Below are 22,236 nucleotides of genomic sequence, written 5' to 3'. Positions count from 1 at the left end.
TGAGCCTTCTTGGATGGGCACTTCTAATAACACCCGAAGGGTGAGAATTTTCAAGGTCTCCTCTTACACTTGGCAGTGATGTAGTCCCCATGAGTGACAGAACACTGAGCCAATCACGGCGCAACGCTCCGTATTTGAAAGCACTGAACTAGGCTGAAACACCTGCATTTGGAGCTGCCTTACTCAAGAAAACAAAAAAGAAAACAAAGGAGACCATGTTTGTATGTGGCTTTATTAACTCTGATATATTATTTTTTACATTGTTTGCAAATTGTTATGTGACACATATGAATGCAAAAATAACATGTTAGATTGTTGAAGTGAGGGAAAAATTGAAGTGTAGGGTCATTGAGGTTGGACGGGATTTTGGGGATGGGGCCAGGGTCTATAAGACGTTAGTATGGCTCTTTTTTATTTTCTCAGAAGTACTTGAGTTAGGTAGGAGGATTTTGAGCCAATATTGTAAACCGTGAACGACCACACACACACTCCAGTAAAGTAGGTAGCAGCATGCACCTTTAATGTTTGTTTGCAGACCGCCATTATCATTATTGAATAAAAATATAAACGCAACATGCAACAATTTGAAATCAGTCAATTGAAATTAACATAACATTTTCTGACAAAAGCTCTGGTTGACATAACTGCAATCAGCATGCCAATTGCACACTCCCTCAAATTTTGAGACATCTGTAGCATTGTGTTTTGTGACAAAACTGCATGTTTTAAGATGCCTTTTAGGTGTACTTTGTGCTGGGGACACTGTGTAATGATCATGCTGTTTACTCAGCTTCTTGATATGCCACACCTGTCAGGTGGATTAATTATCTTGGCAAAGGAGAAATGCTCACTAACAGGGATGTAAACATTTGTGCACAAAATTTGAAAGAAATAAGCTTTTTGTATGTATGGAACATTTCTGGGGTCTTTTATTTCAGCTCATGAAACATGGGACCAACACTTTACACATTGCATTTATCATTTTTTCTTCAGTATAAGTTGTCGAGTCAAATATACTGTATCCATTTTAAGTCTACATTTAGCAAAAATGAATTTTCTTATACATTTTGGGCAGTTAGCTGGCTAACTCATTGGAACAGCGCCCAGTTAAGGTGTTCTCGTTCATAGGTTCGGTTTGCTCCAAGCAGAACTCGGCTAGGCGAAGTGAACGGCTGCGCTCGCATATTAGTTTAGAATACATTCATTTGAAAAACGAGAATAAGGTGGCAATATTACTTTTTGTCATTCTTAAGACGCCATAGCCAGTACATTCCTCAAATTAGTCAGAATGAATCTAAGATAACTCAAATGTGTAATTAATTTTCCAGAGGTCTTAGTTGCGCAACTTTTCATCCAAGATGATCGGTACAGTATATCTCAAGTGAAAAAATGTCCATGAACTAGTAGTCTGCAATTGAATGACAACACACTTCATTGAAGACTCCCGACTGTTGACCAATCACAGACGAAGGGGCATAGACGTCGGCTAGCAAACTTCAGCTTGCCACAAGAAAAATTTGGTTGAACAGTCAGGAAAAAAACCTGCCGAATGCTGCTGAACACCAAAATGAACAAAAACAATTGTCATATATGCAAACTGTTTAACATTGGGTGACAAAAATAACCAGAGGGGTCACAGTCAGCGAACGGTTCTAAAAACAGAAATAACTTCAATCGAGTGCAAACAAAAATAGAAAACAAGTGCAAATAGTAAAATGAATTAATAGAACTGCCTCAGTTTCTGTAGATAGGATTTGTCTTTTGCATTGTGCAACAAAGTGCATGAAAAAAAACGAATAATGTAACGTTTCTTCACTTGAAGTGATTTACCTGAGAAAAAAACACGCAGACAGTTGGGTTAATGGCACCCTATTCTCTGGTTAAAAGGGAATAGGGCGCCATTTTGGATTCAGCTTTAGTCTACAGTCTAGATGACAGTTGGCCTAGACCGGTACAATTATATATGGATGCAGCCGGGTTGTCTTCCGTTGCAGTCTTCTTCTCTGGTTTCTCTCAGTCTCCCTTCATTCTTCACCTTTCTCCTCCATCTCTGAATCTTTCTCTAAATTGCCTCTCTCCTCAGTCTCTCCTTCAGTCGGTCCTTTCCTTTCCTCCTCCACTGCTGCTGCTTCCCTTTTTTCTGTGACCCTCTCCTCCGTCTTGACTACTGTCCATTTTTCCTCCATGTCCTCCATCTTTCGTTCCTCACCTGACTCCTCTAACGTAAGTTCCATCCGCTCCTCTTCCAACTCATCCATCTTCAGCAACTTCTCCTCCCCTCCTAGAATCTCCTTCTCCATGGCAAAGTATTTTTCTGGCGTCTCTCCTCTTTCATCCTCCATGGTCAAAGCCTTTTCTGCAATCCTCTCCTCCTTATCCTCCTCTTCTCCTTTCACCACTTTCCCCTCTTCATCCTCCATGGCCAAAGCCTTTTCTGCAATCCTCTCCTCCTTATCCTCCTCTTCTCCTTTCACCACTTTCCCCTCTTCATCCTCCATGGCCAAGTATTTTTCTGGTGTCTCTCGTCTTTCATCCTCCATGGACAAAGCATTTTCTGCAATCCTCTTTTCGTCTTCTCCTTTTCCTTCCACCCCTTCTCCCTCCAACTCCATGACAGTCTCCTCATCCTCTCTCTCCTCTTCTCTCTCCCTGTGGGAGTGTTTGCTCTCCTGGCTGCTGCTCACTGCATCCTCAGGCAGAGGCTGCCAGTAGTCATACAGTTTACCCTGGAGGCAACAGACGTATTGCATTACTATAAAACACATCACACTGCTATCAAACATGAATTACTACAGCTTACCCTGGAGGGAGGGAACATACATTATTACAGCAGTTTCTCTCTGCAATGATAAATACACAGAATTAAACCAAACACAGCTCTGCGATACCATAGCTGACCCTGGCAGTACTTTCCAGCAGTATATAAACTCAGCAAAAAAAGAAACCTCTCACTGTCAAGTATTTTGGCTGCGTTTATTTTCAGCAAACTTAACATGTGTAAATATTTGTACGAACATAAGATACAACAACTGAGACAAACTGACAAGTTCCATAGACATGTGACTACCCTGAAATTGGATAATGTGTCCCTAAACGAAGGGGGGGGGGTACTAAGTACTACAGCGCATCTCCTCCTCATGGACTGCACCAGATTTGCCAGTTCTTGCTGTGAGATGTTACCCCACTCTTCCACCAAGGCACCTGCAAGTTCCCGGACATTTCTGGGGGGGAATGGCTCTAGCCCAGAATGAGCAGTATGGCTGGTGGCATTGTCATGCTGGAGGGTCATGTCAGGATGAGCCTGCAGGAAGGGTACCATATTAGGGAGGAGGATGTTTTCCCTGTAACGCACAGCGTTGAGATTGCCTGCAATGACAACAAGCTCAGTCCGATGATGCTGTGAAACACCTCTCCATACCATGACGGACCCTCCACCTCGATCCCGCTCCAGAGTACAGGCCTCAGAGTGAAGCTCATTTCTTTGACGATAAACGCGAATCCGACCATCACCCCTGGTGAGACAAAACCGCGACTATTCAGTGAAGAGTACTTTGTGCCAGTCCTGTCTGGTCCAGCGACGGTGGGTTTGTGCCAATAGGCAACGTTGTTGCCGGTGATGTCTGGTGAGGACCTGCCTTACAACAGGCCTGCAAGCCCTCAGTCCAGCCTCTCTCAGCCTACTGTGGACAGTCTGAGTACTGATGCAGGGATTGTATGTTCCTGGTTTAACTCGGGTAGTTGTTGTTGCCGTCCTGTACCTGTCCCGCAGCTGTGATGTTCGGATGTACCGATCCTGTGCAGGTGTTGTTACACGTGGTCTGCCACTGCGAGGATGATCAGCTGTCCATCCTGTCTCCCTTTAGCTCTGTCTACGGCGTCTCACAGTACGGACATTGCAATTTATTGCCCTGGCCACATCTGCAGTCCTCATGCCTCCTTGCAGCATGCCTAAAGCACGTTCACACATATGAGCAGAGACCCTGGGAATCTTTCTTTTGGTGTTTTTCAGAGTCAGTAGAAAGGCCTCTTTAATGTCCTAAGTTTCCATAACTGTGACCTTAATTGCCTACCGTCTGTAAGCTGTTAGTGTCTTAACGACCGTTCCACAGGTGCATGTTCATTAATTGTTTATGGTTCATTGAACAAGCATGGAAAACAGTGTTTAAACCCTTTACAAATGAAGATTTGTGAAGTCATTTGGATTTTTACAAATTTTCTTTGAAGGACAGGGTCCTGAAAAAGGGATGTTTATTTTCTTGCTGAGTTTAGAACACTTCTAGCTATGTCTTTATGTACTGTAGTTATGCCATGGTCTACCTGGAGAGGCCTGGTTCTCTGGACCAGCACCTGCCACTTGGTGTAGATCCTGGCTACAAAGTCTTTCACCTGGAGAGAGGGGGAGGGAGAAAGAAAGACGGGAAAGATAGAGCGGAGAGAGAGAGGAAGTGAGCGTAAGGGGGGGGGGGGGTGTTAAGAGCAGTTTAACCAGAGAGACCATATCATCAATGCATTTATGTGGGTTACAGATCCATTGAAACGTCTATACGGAAGGAGTGACCACATACCTTGCTCCTGTACAGCATCTTCTCACTCTCCCTGATGTCACACTTGATGTGTTTCTCCAGCTCAGCACATAGCAACAACAACTGGTTCTTCTGCTCCGGAGGGAAGAACTCAAAGTTGGTGGCTTCGTTAGCCAGGGCCAGGAGGCTGTAGCAGAGGTAGTAAGCCTAAAAACAACATGTTCATTAGGCACCAAACGGAAGTACACTGACTGAACCGGGGAGGGACTACTTGGATTATTGGTCCAATAAAAAAATATTTTCGTTGAAATCACTGTTCATTGTCTGCCCTAATGAACAAAACCCTAGTACTCCTGATTTACATGAACAACAGGGGTGTACTAATTAGGAACCAGACGGAAGCAAACAAACCTAAGCTGGGAGTGACTAGCTGCTGCACTTGTCCAATAAGAAACGTGTTTTGTTGCATAAACATTTTCTGTTGCAAAATGACCCTTATATACCCTGGTAAATAACCCTTTGCTGACCTGCTGGTCCAGAGAGGCACAGTCCTCTTCCTCCTCTTCCCTCTCTCTGTGTGCGTTTTGACTCCTCCTGAAGGAGGTGGCCAGGCCCCGGAGGAGTGAGGATGGGCGCATGCGGGGGAGGTACCGACGCAGGTCTGACAGCTGGAACTCTGTATTGGAGGGCCTGTAAGTGCATCTGATGTTCAGCAGCTTGGAGATGGCCGACACACTGAGGTGTCTCCTGAGTTGCTTGCCGCGAATGTTGTCTGGCAGTAGCTGGACCAACCAGCGCAGGTTGTGGTGGTCATCACTCAGGTCAATCAGCGACATGCAGATCCTGGGCAGCTACAGGATGAAACAGGAGATAGATCAACATCAGAAAAAAAAACACACAAGTGACATGAGTTTACCTAGCGAAGGAAAGAAAGGTCAACCTAGAGAAAGAAGAAAAAAATCGTGACATTGTCTCGGTTTAGGAGGGGAATTCCCTTTTCAACCTCATGTATTAAATCACCAGTGTCTACTTTTGTGAAAATGGTGCATGTCTACATTCAGCAGCTAAAAAGATAAGGTCCTAAACAAGTCCTCGAAGACATGATCATAGTAGGATTTTTAAAAATGTCAGCGTCCGAAATCTTTCTTGCCTTCTAATTACTGAAACTACATGCTGTGTATCATACAACATAGGCTACTACTTACTGAAACTACATGCTGTGTATCATACAACATAGGCTACTACTTACATCGTACTGTGGAGTTAAATTGAAAGCAGTAAGCAACACATAACATATGAGGCTCATTCATTCTGAGAATGCATCAAAATGTGCAATTGCATCGATTCCCGCCATTTGTTCATTTTGGTATAGCGCGTCATCCTGTGATTATCAGCTGTTGTCAGCTTACCTTTATTTAACTAAGCAAGTCAGTTAAGAACAAATTCTTATTTACAATGACGGCCTAGGAACAGTGCCTTGTTCCTACCCCTTGTTCAGGGGTAGAACAACAGATTTTTACCTTGTCAGCTCAGGGATTCGATCTAGCAACCTTTTGGTTACTGGCCCAACGCTCTAACCACTAGACTACCTGCCGTCCCAATCACACGTGGGTCTGGAAATAATTATATTCCTCCATATTGTGCTCCAAATTCTATTAGATGAAAAGCCGAAATGAGTATGACATCCTGGAATTTAAAGTACTCAAAACATCTAAATTTGACATACAATAAAAACATTCAATTTCTGCACTCCCAAAATGCCTACTATTTATAACGGAAGTACGAGTATTCTCAAAACCCGCAATGCTTTCCAGCCAGAGGGAGGGCATTTCCCTGCTCCCCATGTCACCACATGTTTATTCAAATGTTTTTACTTTCACCACATCATATTGAACTTTTTCACTTTGGGCTCAATTCAATCCGTAGTGCTGAAGAGCTGCACTACAGCTCGATAGAAATGTAAAAGGTAATGCTCCCCACGTTAGAAGAGACAGCAGTCACGGTAAACGATGCATATGTCAGCTCAAATGGGAAATGACCTTTATATTTCGATCGTGCTGTTTCGCTGAACTTCAGCGATACCGATTGAATAGAAATATTTCTCTTTACAAAACAGATGTGATGTTTTCACATGTATGGTGCTGGAAATAATGAATTACATTTTGGAAAGTGGTGGAATTGCCCTTTAAGTATTGTTGCGCTTAATTAGACGGCTGACAGGCAAGTCAGAGATTAAGTTTGAAAGGCTGAGGCGGGGACTGAACCCACAACCATAGGGGTTGTACATGGCTGTTTTTTACTGGACCACGCAGGAGAAAGAAATTAAAGGTTGACTGACCATGACATCCCAGTCCCTGATGCTGCTGATCAGGTTGCGCAGTAGAGAGCGGAGGTGCTCAGTGGGCTGGAGGGTGAGCTGTGTGTCTAAGCCCACTCTGCTCACCACCGTCAGGAGTAACAACAGTTCTCCGTCACTGTAGGCCCGCGGGCACAACGACGTACAATGAGACAGGTACTTGATGACGCTATCAAAGTTGTGTTCAGGGAAAGTGCTGAGCTCCTTCTTACTGGACAGGCTCTCTGTGCTGATCTGGAAGCCCTCTCTACACAGACAAACACACAGGTAATTATCAGTCTATCATCACATTTTTATGAACAAAGTTTATATTGACACATGCTTACAGCAGGTCTCCCTCGGTGAACTGGGGTTGTAGGTTCTCCAGGGGGAACAGGGTGACGAAGGGAACCCCCATGTTCATGAAGACCAGGGTCACGTCTCCAACACTGGGCACCCACACCTCAAAGCGCTCATTCTTATTCAGCATCATGTGTTCAGCAGCGGAGCAGGCAATATCTTTGAGGGCCTTTAGTACCTGATGACAGGTCAGCTTGTCTGAGTGGACTGACACCATCTACAGGAGGGAGGGAAAGATAGATAGAAAGTCTTTCTTTAAGCCATCCTCATTTGATTAACCCCCCTCCCCTAAAAACACATTTCATACCACGAGAGAGAGAAAGACAGATCCATCCATTGATACATTTAATTCAGGCAATTATTCAAACAAATCTATTTGTAAAAGGGGGTGTGGAATAGTACCTGGAAGAGCCAACGGGCCACCTGGGGAGGGCAGGGGGAGGAGCGGTAGGCTCTCTGGATCAGCTCGGAACTGACATGGGACCTGAACTGGTCTGGAGTGGACCTGCGAGATACCAAGGGGGAGGGAGAGAGAGAAAATGAGGGTTATGGGAGCAAGAGAGGTTAGAACTAAACATTGAACTGCCTCTCTTTCAGCCTGTTCACTCACACAAAAAGTCTTACCAGAGTAGTGTTTTCTGTGCGGTGTCTCGAGGGGAGACATTACAGTGTCTCAGCTGCAGTGTGTGTTGGCTGAAAAGACGGCCAAAGTTGTCCAGGCTAAACATCGCTTCGCCGGGGTGCAGGTCCCGGATGGCACTGGACACCACCGAGAAACGCTGCAGGAACTCCCTGGGCGGAGAAGAATGTGGAATTGTGATCATTTCACCCTTTCCCAGTGGTCTCCAAACTGTTGTTGTCGTGCCTCCTCTGCTGTTACTTTTGTTTGTGTGAAATGGCCTCTTCTATGTTCTCGGTGCTCTCCTACTCTGCATTTAAGTGTGTGTGTGTTAAGCGTATGTGCTGTTACCTCTGCTGGTGGGAGATGGCCGCCTCAATGTTCTCTGCGCTCTCATCCTCCTCCTCCTCCTCCGCCAGTCTCAGCAGGTTCTCCTCACAGGACAGACGCAGCTTCGTCTCCATCTCCTTAGACCTTGGGGGAATAACCATGACATTGCACACATTATGACATAGTACGCATACGATATGACATAGAAGTCTTTTGAAGCAATGCAGAGACCTCTACATCTCCTTAAACAAGGGGGGTGGGGGGGTGGAGACAACAAGGACAGAACAATGTCATGTCACGTTGTCATTTTAAAGCAATGCAGTGATTTTGCCATCACCTTGACCCACATGGAGAAAATAGCACCTATAATAGTCAGGTATGATAAAGCAATACCTTTGAATGCTCTCCTTTTCCTTCAGCATCTCGTCCAGGTTGTTCCTGTAACTCGTGGGTTTGGCTTTAGACGTCACAGGCTGCCAGAGAGAACACACAAACGTCATCCCCTCATTTAGACCGAGTTCATACTAGTGTAACACACTAATATTGTTAGTGACGACTTGGGATATGTAGTCCACTATTTTTCTGCACCTCAAATGAGTAATTTGAATTTTTATAACCTTCTACTGTAGGTTAACGAAACACAACCAAACGACATGCTAGAAAGTAGCTGCTACATTGTTGCTATACTGCACATTTAAGCCTACTTCAAAACTGGAAAATTACAATGAGTAAATACACATTTAAACAATAATCTTGAGTCCCAAATGGCACCCCATTCCCCGCATAGAGCATTACTTTTGACCAGGGTCCATAGGGACACCATTTGGAACACAGCCCTAAGAAAGTAGCATTTTACCAGCTGGCTGTGGTGTCGGGGCCCAACAGGGGTGCTGGGTGCAGTGAAGGTTCCTTTCTCTGGGGTGTCTGGGGGGCGGGCGGTACGGTCCAGGATCTGCTGCAGGGATGGCAGCTCGTCCTCACTGCTGCTACTGCTGCTGGCCTGAGATAGCTCCAACTCTAGACCCAGGTCGAGGCCTAGGCCCAGCTCCACATCCAGAGGGTCCTCCTCCAGAAATATCAGACTTTTCTGGGGATTGTCCATCTTGCTTCTTTTTTCTCCTTCTTCAAGGAATGATAAACTCTTCTGGTCTCCTTCCTTCCTCTTTTCACCCTCCTTTCCTTTTCGGTCCAGTCGTGAGGTGGGAGAAGGGAGGAAGGGAGAGCGGGTGCTGGCTTTGAAGTCTGCAGTCCCCATGTTAAACAACTCGTCCTTACACAAGGATGCGGACTTTGCGGAGGCTGAGAGGGGGATAGTTTTCAGGGCAGAATACTCATTATTGAGGTTGGCATGCTCATCCATAGGTGACTCCAAGCCTGCTGAAGGAATACCAGGAGATCTGGGTCCTGCCTCTGTCTTAACAGACTCATCCGCAAACAGTCTCACAGCGGGAAAAGTAGGACTCGTTTTCAGTTTGGAGGCAACATCATCCATTGTAACAGACTCATCCTTAGGGGATGATGGCTTCCCTGAGGAAGTGCAGGTGATGGTCCTGTACGAGGCGGTCTTTAATTTAGTCAAGTCAGTCCCGCACGACTCCAGCCTTAAAAAAGAGGGAGAGTAGATGTTAGGGCCCAGGTGTAGTTTAGAGGGGTCCACTGCCGCTACCTTACAGGGAAAGATATTGGGGCCAGAGATTCGCTCCAAGGGGGAGATTTGGGGGATTTCTCTGGGGCTTGTTACAGAGGTGGGCCGCAGTCTTTTAGAAGCACCACAGACTTTAGCCGACACACCACACACAAGAACCTTGTGTACAGAGGGCGACCCGCCTCCTCTCTGGGGACTGGAGGAAAAGGTCGCTGCTCTCGACAGGCTAGAGGTTATGGGGTCAGGAGTGAAAAGGTCACTCAAGTCATCCGTCAAGACCGACGTTCCCCGGGGGCGAGTGACGTTTCGGTTCTGTGCCAATCTGAGATGGCGCAGAGAACTAGAGCAGCTGGAGTATGAGCTGTGAGACCTCGAGACAGGTTTGGGGGTTCTTCTGTCGGGGCGACCTGTCGCTTCTCTTCCTCTACTCTCTGGCGCGCTTGCTCTGCCCTCTTTCCCTCTGCTGCATTCTCCTCTACTAGCACTTTTGACAGGCAAGTTTGCTGGGTGACTGGATTGGAGATTACTACCACTATAAACAGATTGAGGGTTGACAGATTGGTGATTCATTCCACTGTATCTACACTGAGGATTGCTATTCTCCCTCACACTGTTCCTGCATGGTGGTTGTCCTCGGTTGTTAAAGACCTGCCTCACAGGCTTGGGTGTGGGGAGTGGAGAAGTAGGAACAATCTCCATCCCGCTCGCCATCCCTCCCTCCGTCTTCTTAGGGGTGAGACGCTCCTTCAAACTCAGAATAGGACCTGAGTTCAGACTGTTTTTCATGAAGACTTTCTTCAGGTAGGATGGGCTGGGGGGGTGGTATTTACAACAGAGCATTTAGCCATCGCAAACCAGACTAAATATCACAATCAGCAAGATGTACAGCTTTTCAATCATTATTTCAATTGATGATATATTCATTGATTCATGTAAAAAAAAAAATGTGAAATGCCTTATGAGCCTAGATAGATAATTGTACTAACTTATCATAACCCAAAATATAAGGTTGGCTTACTCCATTGTCTGTCTTTCTGTAGCAATTTTCACAAGTACACTTCATGCAAAGTTAACCCTAATAGTAATTGCCCAATGGGGACAAATCAAGTTTTAAAATGTTTATTTCACCTTTATTTAACCAGGTAGGCCAGTTGAGAACAAGTTCTCATTTACAACTGCGACCTGGCCAAGATAAAGCCAAGCAGTGCGACAAAAACAACAGTTACACAAACAAACGTACAGTCAATAACACAAAAGAAAAGAAAAATAGAAAAGTCTATGTAGTGTTTGCAAATGTAGAAGAGTAGAGGGGTAAGGCAATAAATCGGCCATAGAGGCTAAAATAATTACAATTTAGCATTAATACTGGAGTGATAGATGTGCAGATGATGTGCAAGTAGAGATACTGGGGTGCAAAATAGCAAGAGGGTAAGTAATAATATGGGGATGGATGAGGTAGTCGGTTGTGCCATTTACAGATTGGCTGTGTACAGGTACAGTGATCGGTAAACTGCTCTGACAGCTGATGCTTAAAGATTTTTGCAATTCGTTCCAGTCATTGGCAGCCAAATGAAGTGTTGGCTTTGGGGATGACCAGTGCAATATACCTACTGGAGCGCGTCCTACAGGTGGGTGTTGCTATGGTGACCAGTGAGCTGAGGTAAGGCTTCACCTAGGCTTCACCTAGCAAAGACTTGTAGATGATCTGGAGCCAGTGGGTTTGGCGATGGATATGTAGTGAGGGCCAGCCAATAAGAGCATACAGGTCGCAGTGGTAGGTAGTATATGGGGCGGGGCGTTGGTGATAAAATGGATGGCACTGTGATAAGACTACATCCAGTTTGCTGAGTAGTGTTGGGGGCCATTCTGTAAATGACATCGCCGAAGTCAAGGATCGGCAGGATAGTCAGTTTTACGAGGGTATGTTTGGCGTGTGAGGCTTTGTTGCAAAATAGGAAGCCGATTCTAGATTTAATTTTGGATTGAAGATGCTTAATGTGAGTCTGGAAGGAGCGTTTACAGTCTAACCAGACATCTAGGTATTTGTAGTTGTCCACATATTCTAGGTCAGAACCGTCCAGAGTAGTGATGGTAGACGGGCGGGATGGTGCGGGCAGCAATCGTTTGAAGAGCATTCACAGTTTTACTAGCATTTAAAAGCAGTTGGAGGCCAAGGAGGGAGTGTTGCATGGCATTGAAGCTCGTTTGGAGGTTTGTTAACAGTGTCCAATGAAGTGCCAGATGTATACAGAATGGTGTCGTCTGCGTAGAGGTGGATCAGAGAATCACCAGCAGCAAGAGCGACATTATTGATACAGTGGGGCAAAAAAGTATTTAGTCAGCCACCAATTGTGCAAGATCTCCCACTTCAAAATATGAGAGGCCTGTAATTTTCATCATAGGTACACTTCAACTATAACAGACAAAATGAGAAAAGAAATCCAGAAAATCACATTGTAGGATTTTTTATGAATTTATGTGCAAATTATGGTGGAAAATAAGTATTTGGTCAATAACAAAAGTTTCTCAATACTTTGTTATATACCCTTTGTTGGCATTTTCTGTAAGTCTTCACAAGGTTTCCACACACTGTTGCTGGTATTTTGGCCCATTCCTCCATGCAGATCTCCTCTAGAGCAGTGATGTTTTGGGACTGTTGCTGGGCAACACGGACTTTCAACTCCCTCCAAAGATTTTATATGGGTTGAGATCTGGAGACTGGCTAGGCCACTCCAGGACCTTGAAATGCTTCTTACGAAGCCACTCCTTCGTTGCCCGGGCGGTGTGTTTGGGATCATTGTCATGCTGAAAGATCCAGCCACGTTTCATCTTCAATGCCCTTGCTGATGGAAGGAGGTTTTCACTCAAAATCTCACGATACATGGCCCCATTCATTCTTTCCTTTACACGGATCAGTCGTCCTGGTCCCTTTGCAGAAAAACAGCCCCAAAGCAAAGTAGGTATGGCGTTCTTTGGATGCAACTCAACTCGTCGTGTTTGGAGGACAAAGAATGCTGAGTTTTTACCAAAACGTTATATTTTGGTTTCATCTGACCATATGACATTCTCCCAATCTTCTTCTGGATCATCCAAATGCTCTCTAGCAAACTTCAGACGGGCCTGGACATGTACTGGCTTAAGCAGGGGGAAACGTCTGGCACTGCAGGATTTGAGTCCCTGGCGACGTAGTGTATTACTGATGGTAGGCTGTTACTTTGGTCCCAGCTCTCTGCAGGTCATTCACTAGGTCCCCCTGTGTGGTTCTGGGATTTTTGCTCACCGTTCGATCATTCTGACCCCACGGGGTGAGATCTTGTGTGGTCTTGTATGTCTTCTATTTCCTAATAATTGCTCCCACAGTTGATTTCTTCAAACCAAGCTGCTTACCTATTGCAGATTCAGTCATCCCAGCCTGGTGCAGGTCTACAATTTTGTTTCTGGTGTCCTTTGACAGCTCTTTGGTCTTGGCCATAGTGGAGTTTGGAGTGTGACTGTTTGAGGTTGTGGACAGGTGTCTTTTATACTGATAACAAGTTCAAACAGGTGCCATTAATACAGGTAACGAGTGGAGGACAGAGGAGCCTCTTAAAGAAGAAGTTACAGGTCTGTGAGAGCCAGAAGTCTTGCTTGTGTGTAGGTGACCAAATACTTATTTTCCACCATAATTTGCAAATAAATTCATTAAAAATCCTACAATGTGATTTTCTGGATTTTTTTTCTCATTTTGTCTGTCATAGTTGAAGTGTACCTATGATGAAAATTACAGGCCTCATCTTTTTAAGTGGGAGAACTTGCACAATTGGTGGCTGACTAAATACTTTTTTGCCCCACTGTATATACAGAGAAAAGGAGTCGGCCCGAGAATTGAACCCTGTGGCACCCCCATAGAGACTGCCAGAGGTCCGGACAACAGGCCCTCCGATTTGACACACTGAATTCTATCTGAGAAGTAGTTGGTGAACCAGGCGAGGCAGTCATTTGAGAAGCCAAGGCTTTTGAGTCTGCCGTTAAGAATGCGGTGATTGACTAGTCGAAAGCCTTGGTCAGGTCGATGAAGACGGCTGCACAGTACGGTCTTTTATCGATGGCAGTTATGATATTGTTTAGTACCTTGAGCGTGGCTGAGGTTCACCCATGACCAGTAAACCAAATTGCATAGTGGAGATGGTACGGTGGGATTGGAAATGGTCGGTGATCTGTTTATTAACTTGGCTTTCGAAGATTTTAAAAAGGCAGGGCAAGATGGATATAGGTCTATAACAGTTTGGGTCTAGAGTGTCTACCCCTTTGAAGAGGGGGATGAGCGCGGCAGCTTTCCAATCTTTGGGGATCTCAGACGATACGAAAGAGGTTGAATAGGCTAGTAAATAGGGGTTGCAACAATTTCAGCGGATAATTTTTAGAAAGAGAGGGTCCACGTTGTGTTGAATGTCTACCCTTCTCACCTGGCTGTTCCATAGGGTGGGTGACTGGTACAGATAGGGGCTGGGCTTGAGTTTGGCCTATAGTCCTCCGGACGCAGTTTCTTATTGGCCATTTCCTCCCCTTTCGTTCTCTCCTCCAAGTCTGGGTTTCTACCCCTCTTCTGCGACAGGGATTTGGTGCCTACTGGTGGGAGAAAGCATCATCAGCATCAAAAACAACAACTCCAATAGTTCAAAAAGTAAAATACTATAGAATGAGTAAGTGGGTTCTAGAAAGGCCCTTCAATAGATGTGAAAACGTTAAAATTACATTTTTTCATAAAACGAGGGGAAAAAAGTCCTTTAACGCACATTACAATAAAACAGAGTCCCACTAGATTACAACTCTATTTTTCCATCAGCTAACTGCTGCACTTCATGCGAAGTTAGCCAGAATTTACATGGTTTACTACTCTCAACAAATCATTAGTCAAATGACAGAGGGACATCAGAAACTACTATACTTATCTGCATCAGCATTGTTACTGTATAAAAACAACAGTGAAACATAATTTGGAGATGGTTACCCTACTGATTTGTTCATAGACTACATTTACACGGGTTCAGTAATCTATTCAGCAATCTAAACTAAGAGGTCTAGGATGTGCTCGTTATTTTACATAAGTTAGGTATAATTTGTACCTGAAGTGAACAGTTTGCTAGTTTGAGTGGTTCCTCTGTGGTCCAGGGAACCACCACTCTGCGGAAAAACAAACATATTAGTCATTTATATTATACAGAGCGACTTACAGGTATGAGTGCGTACATTTTTGTACTGGTCCCCTGTGGGTATCGAACAGACAACCTTGGTGTTGCAAGCACCATGCTCTACCAACTGAGCCAATATCAACATCAGTAGATGGGTTTTCCTCCAAATGGTGACAGATTTCACGCAAATATTCTCAAATCTGCATTAAAACCAATAGTCACATTTTTCCAACAGAGAAGTTTCCATCCAATTGACTTGTTGCCTATTAAAAAGGCTGTGCATGACGACGTAGTGCACATAAAATAACTTTTCCAGTTAAATAAAATATACAAGTTAAATGGGTTTCCATCGCATTTGTCATAACAAATGTTGAGTTATATAGCAAAGGTGCCCACTCTGGTCTTGATAGGTGCTCTCTAACCCAGTGGTTCCCAGACTGTGGGGCGGGGCACAGTGTGTCATGAACAGTGCTTGTGCCCATAGAAATAGATGTGGGGTGCTGGATGTTCCCCAATGCTGGAAGGGGGACCTGGGTGAAACATTTTGGGAACCCCTAGCCAACAGCTTGCAGATACAGTGCAGGTAGGTTGCCAACATGAGATTATTTTTATTTGTCAAACGGCAGCCAAGCATCAATCGTCATGTCACCAGAATAAGACTTCATATTTATTGGCAAGGAGCACCAAGCTCATCACAGTGCACTTTCACCACCCTGTGAAGTTCATCATAACTTATTTTATCTGTAGCCTAATAAACTGCATGCTTTCCCAAGTTGTAGAGGGAGGACCAGACATGTCATTGCCCAACTCCAAATTTACTTCGATATGATGGTTATTACATCAATATTAGTGCATAAAGGAGTTTCCACCTCCATTTCACAAAAAGATGCCACCTTGTATAGCGTATTTTGTTTTATCAACATTTGGAAAGTTTACCGACAAATGTGCTGTTTCCATCAAGCCTGTCGTGAATGTTTTTTTATTCCACATAAAAAAGGTTGGATGGAAAACTTATTATTGAATTGTAATTATTGAACTGTGTAAGGTGAGAGTTTAGATTATGGTCTGTGTTTGTATCTGCTGCTGACACCACGTTTCGGGATCAATATAGATCTTTATCCATCTACCTGCTGTGGATTGACAGGGCTAAACATGGTGTGTGACAGTGGACAACCGTTCTTCATTGTGTCCTTCCTGTCGTCACCTGCTGTGTACTGGGGGGTAGACTGGAGGGGCAAGCCAGCAGTAAACAGAGCACTAGAGCTTCCAACATTACTGTTGCCTGATCCTGTACCAACCCTAGGGTCCAAGGTTATACTCCTAGAGGGGTTAGAGGTCACAGGGCTGTGGGAAGTCTGTATCTTCCTGGTGATGGGGTTTGTTAAGTTGGCCTTGCCATCCTTGGCTTCATCCCCACCTCCACCCCCAGAAGCTCGGTGGTGCACCCCTGGCAGTTGGGGAGGGTGAGGTCCAGGAGAGGGCTTGGCCCTCACTGGGTTCAGTCCTGGGCTTGTCAAGGGTGGCACTCGTTTTGGCAGGGGGTGCGTGTTCTGGTTGGACAGGCATCCGCGGGGCTGAGAGGGTTTCATGGGGGTCACCTGGAGGTAGGAGGCGGCCGGGGAGGGTTTGGGACCAGGCAACCCTAGAGGGATGACATCTTTGACTGCAAACACAGGAGGAAGAACGACACAGGTGTGAGCAAATAAACCAGCAGAGATATAACCCAGCACCATATGGATGAACCATCCCCTCCCAGTGTACCACAAGTTTGCTCAAAAGAAAAACATACACTGTATTAATGCAGGTTAACAGCCCAAAAGCATTTTATGGCCCACCACTATACGAAGGGCAACAAGATACCATAAATTGGTTAATAATAACTAAAATCAAGTATTTTCAGAATACAGAGAAAGTGAGCATGTAATAGTTCTGAGTTTGAGCCCAGAATAATCATGTAAGCTATATAGTTTGTTATGGTTATTGTGCCAAGGTGTCAAACAAAATCCACAAAGCCAGAGACAAAGAAACAGACACCACGCAGAAGCAGCCAGGATTTTGACGCAGTTCAAGGGTTAGTGTAACCATAACACCAAATGACACAACAATGAAGCATTATGCTGTAGCCTGTTATTGCTCCAAGTCACAACCCAATTTAAAAATGTAAAAAGACTATCTGTTTCGCACCCGCATTGGTGCAGGGTTGCCTAGTGGTTAGAGTGTTGGACTAGTAACCGGAAGGTTGCAAGTTCAAATCCCCGAGCTGACAAGGTACAAATCTGTCGTTCTGCCCCTGAACAGGCAGTTAACCCACTGTTCCTAGGCCGTCATTTAAAATAAGAATTTGTTCTTAACTGACTTGCCTAGTTAAATAAAAGGTAAAATAAAAGATTCTATATACAGCTGAAGTCAAATTTACATACACCTTAGCCAAATACATTTAAACTCAGTTTCACAATTCCTGACATTTAATCCTAGTAAAAATTCCCTGTCTTAGGTCAATTAGGATCACCACTTCAATTTAAGAATGTGAAATGTCAGAATAATAGTAGAGAATGATTTATTTCAGCTTTTATTTCATTCATCACATTCCCAGTGGGTCAGAAGTTTACATACACTCAATTAGTATTTGGTAGCATTGCCTTTAAATTGTTTCACTTGGATCAAACGTTTCGTGTCGCCTTCCACAAGCTTCCCACAATGTGTTTGGGGGAATTTTGGCCCATTCCTCCTGACAGAGCTGGTGTAACCGAGTCAAGTTTGTAGGCCTCCTTGCTCGCACATGCTTTTTCCATTCTGCACACTAATTTTCTATAGGATTGAGGTCAGGGCTTTGCGGTGGCCACTCCAATACCTTGACTTTGTTGTCATTAAGCCATTTTGCCACAACTTTGGAAGTATGCTTGGGGTCATTGTCCATTTGGAAGACCCATTTGCAACCAAGTTTTAACTTCCTGACTTATGTCTTGAGATGTTGCTTCAATATATCCACATAATTTTCCATCCTCTTGATGCCACCTATTTTGGGAAGTTCCCCAGGCCCTTCTGCAGCAAAGCACCCAAACAACATGAAGCTGTCACCCCCGTGCTTCACGGTTGGGATGGTGTTCTTCAGCTTGCAAGCCTCCCCCTTTGTCCAAACATAACAATGGTCATTATGGCCAAACAGTTCTATTTTTGTTTCATCAGACCAGAGGACATTTCTCCAAAAAGTACAATCTTTGTCCCCATGTGCAGTTGCAAACCGTAGTCTGGCTATTTTTATGGCGGTTTTGGAGCAGTGGCTTCTTCCTTGCTGAGCAGCCTTTCAGGTTATGTCAATATAGGACTTGTTTTACTGTGGATATAGATACTTCTGTACCCGTTTCCTCCAGCATCTTCACAAGGTCCTTTGCTGTTGTTCTGGGATTGATTTGCACCAAAGTACACCATCTCTAGGAGACAGAACACGTCTCCTTCCTGAGCGGTATGACGGCTGCGTGGTCCCATGGTGTTTATACTTGCATACTATTGTTTGTACAGATGAACGTGGTACCTCCAGGCGTTTGGAAATTGCTCCCAAGGATGAACCAGACTTATGGAGGTCTACAATTTTTTTCTGAGGCTGATTTCTTTCGATTTTCCCATGATGTCAAGCAAAGAGGCACTGAGTTTGAAGGTAGACCTTGAAATACAGCCACAGGTACATCTCCAAATGACTCAAATTACATCAATTAGCCTATCAGAACCTTCTAAAGCCATGACATCATTTTCTGGAATTTTCCAAGCTGTTTAAAGGCACAGTCAAATGTGTATGTAAACTTCTGACCCACTGGAATTGTGATACAGTGAATTAAACGTGAAATAATTTGTCTGTAAACAATTGTTGGAAAAATGACTTGTGTCATGCACAAAGTAAATGTCCTAACTGACTTGCCAAAACTAGTTTGTTAACAAGACATTTGTGGAGTGGTTGAAAAACTAGTTTTAATGATTCCAACCTAAGTTTGTGTAAACTTCTGACTTCAACTGTAAATACAATCTCACTCCGTTACATTAGCATGTGACAATGCCTGAGGCAGCCACACGAAGCAGCAGGCACCACAGTTATCTGCATGTAGTGAAATCATGTGTGTTTGTATATAGATAGGTTGCCTGAGTTCAGTGTTGTTTCATCAGTTGTCAAGATCTGAAACTCACCAATACTGCCTTTTGGAGACAAGTAGTCTGCAATTGATCTGTAACAACAGACAAAAGTCAGTCAAGAAGTTATTCCCCAAAAAGTCAGGTTCAACATGATGCTTTATTTTAGTCAATTAAACATTGAAAATGGCATACAATAAGTCATTCATACAATGGAAAGAGCAACCTGACCTTGGCAACGTATTTCATTTTTAATTTAACCTTTATTTAACTAGGCAAGTCAGTTAAGAACAAATTCTTATTTACAATGACGACCTATACTGAAGTAGATGAGTTACACCTGTCAAACCTGTCTCGCTCACATACTTGTGCATTAACTAGGACACTAATAGTAAGTTGGCTAGTTAGGCCTAATTGACAATAACACATTAAGTCTACAAAGCAATGTGTTTCACTCGTTAACTTAGTCTTAGCATTTAAAAAAAAATCGTCTACAACGCAACACGTTTGGGTTTTTAGCTTGCTACTCTAGCAACCAAATATTCTGTCGACTTGTAATATATTGCTATTTACTGTAGCTAGCTAGCACTCCACTAGCTAGGTGACGTTAGATAGCTCCCAATGTTAATTAGACTTCCGACAGGAACATCTAGCTAGCTAGGTTACACATCTGTATGTGAGATGACTAACTTACAAAGCTAGTAATTACTAGTTATCACTAACAAGTCAAAAAGTTTTGACAAGCTCACAATGGTTAGCTTGGTGGTTAGTTTGTTGCACAATACCGTCACAGATAGAACAATGAGACAGATGTTTCACCGGATGTATAAATCTGAAGCATCCGGTTGACGTTTCCACTGAGGAAGACCAGTGGGATAAATTAATTTGGGCCGTCCTACAAATGTTATCATCGATGAAACATTTGATCTCGATACAGTTTTTCTCTATCCAAAACTACCTGTTACGAACACAATGGGCTAAGTTTAGTAGACTTTACCCTTTGCCAAATTGTATAAAAAGTGCGTTGTTTAGGAGTGCACGTTCCAATTGGATTATTGCACACGCACACATCAGAGTAGGCGTTCCCTAACGGAAATGTGCAACGCCCCAATAGGATCTCGCTAGTTCGTGCTTGGCTCTGCCCACCAGCTTGCTTGTTCTGCCCACTATCATTCATGTGCTTCCATTGGAAAGGACAGTTATTGGTATATCTTTTGTTAGTTATAAACAATCTTAGGTAGCGTTAGCTAGCATTATTTAGCTAGCTAGCTATATCTTCTGGAACGCAGTTAGTTTCTTACCTCCCATTTCCTTCAGATTGTATTTTTCTCATTTCTCAAGTTAACATTTAAATTGACTTCGCTATGTATTTGTTTCCGTATCAGACTATCACTAATGATACTTTACTTCCTTTCACTCTCCCGCCTGCAGTAAAGTTGTCATGATACCCGCCATTTTTGTTAATTTTCACAATGGGTGGGTCTAAACATGAATGCGGATTGGTTAAAACCGCATTTAAACCAGTGTCTATTCCGCAAATTACCACCGGCTAAATCTATTATATGAAAATGCCTATTTACGCTGTTCCATCTGACTGCGCTATCCACTGTCTCATCATCACATCCAGGCCATTTATAAACTTGATCTCCAATGTAAAAACCATTTAGACATTCTCACATTTCGTTTTCAACCGCGGAGATTTGTATAAAACTAGCTGTCTGTCTCTTGACATTTGCTACATTGTTTCAATATTCAAATTCGATCTCCAGCTGTTGCATAGTAATGAGTGTGTCTGGCAGTCGAAATCATGAATCAGCATAATTTTTATGGATATATACAATGAAATGACGTGACTGTAAATTCGCCGTGGTTGGCTAGCTAACAAAGCAAGGGATAGGAACGTTACCAGCCAGTATGGCAATGGAACATTTAGATTCTAAATGTTCCATTTTAGAACGAACAACTGGGTCTTGTCCATAGATACAGAGCAAGAAGATTTGACTGGGTCGTGTCTCTTGGGTAGAAACCCTAGATGTCTGTCGGGATTATACCTTGTGGAAGGATGCAATATACTGAACAAAAATATAAACGCAACAATTTCTTGGGTAGCATCCCTAGATTTCTGCGGATTATACCTTGTGGAAGGATGCAATATACTGAACAAAAATATAAACGCAACAATTTCTTGGGTAGCATCCCTAGATTTCTGTCGGGATTATACCTTGTGGGAGGATGCAATATACTGAACAAAAATATAAACCTCAACAATTTAAAATATTTTGCTGTGTTACAGTTCATATGAGGAAATCAGTCAATTGAAATAAATACCGTAGGCCCTATTCTATGGATTTCACATGACTGGGAGCCAGGCCCAGCCAATCAGAATGCGTTTTTCCCTGACAAAGGGGCTGTATTACAGACACAAATACTGTTCAGTACCCCACCCTCCCTCTCTGATGATCCCACAGGTGAAGAAGCCGGAAACTGTGCAGGCTTTTGTTTCAGCCCACCACTAGCACACATGATCTGACTAATTCTGTTCATGAACAGTTGATGATTTCAAAACAGGTGTATTAGTGAAAGGCTGTAACAAAACCCTGCACACCCTGTGGCTCTCCAGAGATCACTGTTCTCGGTCCTGGGCTGGCGTGGTTACACGTGGTCTGTGGTTGTGATGCCGATTGGACATACAGGCAAATTCTCTAAAATGACATTGGAGACGGCTTATGGTAGAGAAATGAACATGTAATTATCTGGAAACAGCTCTGGTGGACATAACTGCATTCAGCATGCCAATTGTAAGCTCCCTCAAAATGTAAGAAATATGTAGCATGAAAAACCTGCACATTTTAGAGTGGCCTTTTACTGTCCCCAGTACAGGATGCACCTGTGTAATAATGCTGTTTAATCAGCTTCTTGATATGCCACACCCATCACATGGATGGATTATTTTGACAAAGGGTAAAATGCTCACAAAACAGGGATGTATACAAATTTGTGCACAAAATGAGAGAAATAAGCATTTTGGGTGTATTGAAAATGTCTGGGATTTTTTAATTCAGCTCATGAAACATGGCACCAGCACGTTGCGTTTATATTTCTGTAGTGGTGGAAAAAGTACCCAATGTCATACT

The 22,236-nt window shown here is 43.7% G+C and overlaps 1 protein-coding gene across 8 annotated transcripts; it reads right to left on the bottom strand.

Moving 5' to 3' along the window:
- Positions 1–213: 213 nt before the first annotated feature.
- Positions 214–20,592, bottom strand: LOC110502668 (SMC5-SMC6 complex localization factor protein 2). Of its 8 annotated transcripts, none has more exons than XM_036960377.1 (17): positions 20,404–20,592; positions 19,160–19,197; positions 16,111–16,646; positions 14,918–14,975; positions 14,258–14,420; positions 9,024–10,623; positions 8,561–8,640; positions 8,189–8,311; positions 7,843–8,010; positions 7,621–7,723; positions 7,206–7,435; positions 6,862–7,126; positions 5,051–5,374; positions 4,566–4,730; positions 4,318–4,386; positions 2,415–2,726; positions 214–2,336 (listed from the first exon to the last, which is right to left on the bottom strand). In XM_036960377.1, the coding sequence occupies exons 1-17, from the start codon at positions 20,433–20,435 to the stop codon at positions 2,025–2,027; spliced, it is 4,578 nt and encodes a 1,525-aa protein (XP_036816272.1). In that variant the 5' UTR covers positions 20,436–20,592; the 3' UTR covers positions 214–2,024. The 8 variants fall into 8 exon arrangements, with proteins under 8 accessions (XP_036816272.1, XP_021436562.2, XP_021436560.2 ...); XM_021580887.2 differs by having other exon boundaries at positions 214–2,351; positions 2,430–2,726; XM_021580885.2 differs by having other exon boundaries at positions 214–2,726; positions 20,404–20,591.
- Between the last annotated feature and the right edge of the window lie 1,644 nt (positions 20,593–22,236).

The sequence above is a fragment of the Oncorhynchus mykiss genome, chromosome 23 (assembly GCF_013265735.2).
Source record: "Oncorhynchus mykiss isolate Arlee chromosome 23, USDA_OmykA_1.1, whole genome shotgun sequence".
NCBI classification, from domain to species: domain Eukaryota; kingdom Metazoa; phylum Chordata; class Actinopteri; order Salmoniformes; family Salmonidae; genus Oncorhynchus; species Oncorhynchus mykiss.
This window is presented reverse-complemented; position numbering and strand designations above follow the sequence as displayed.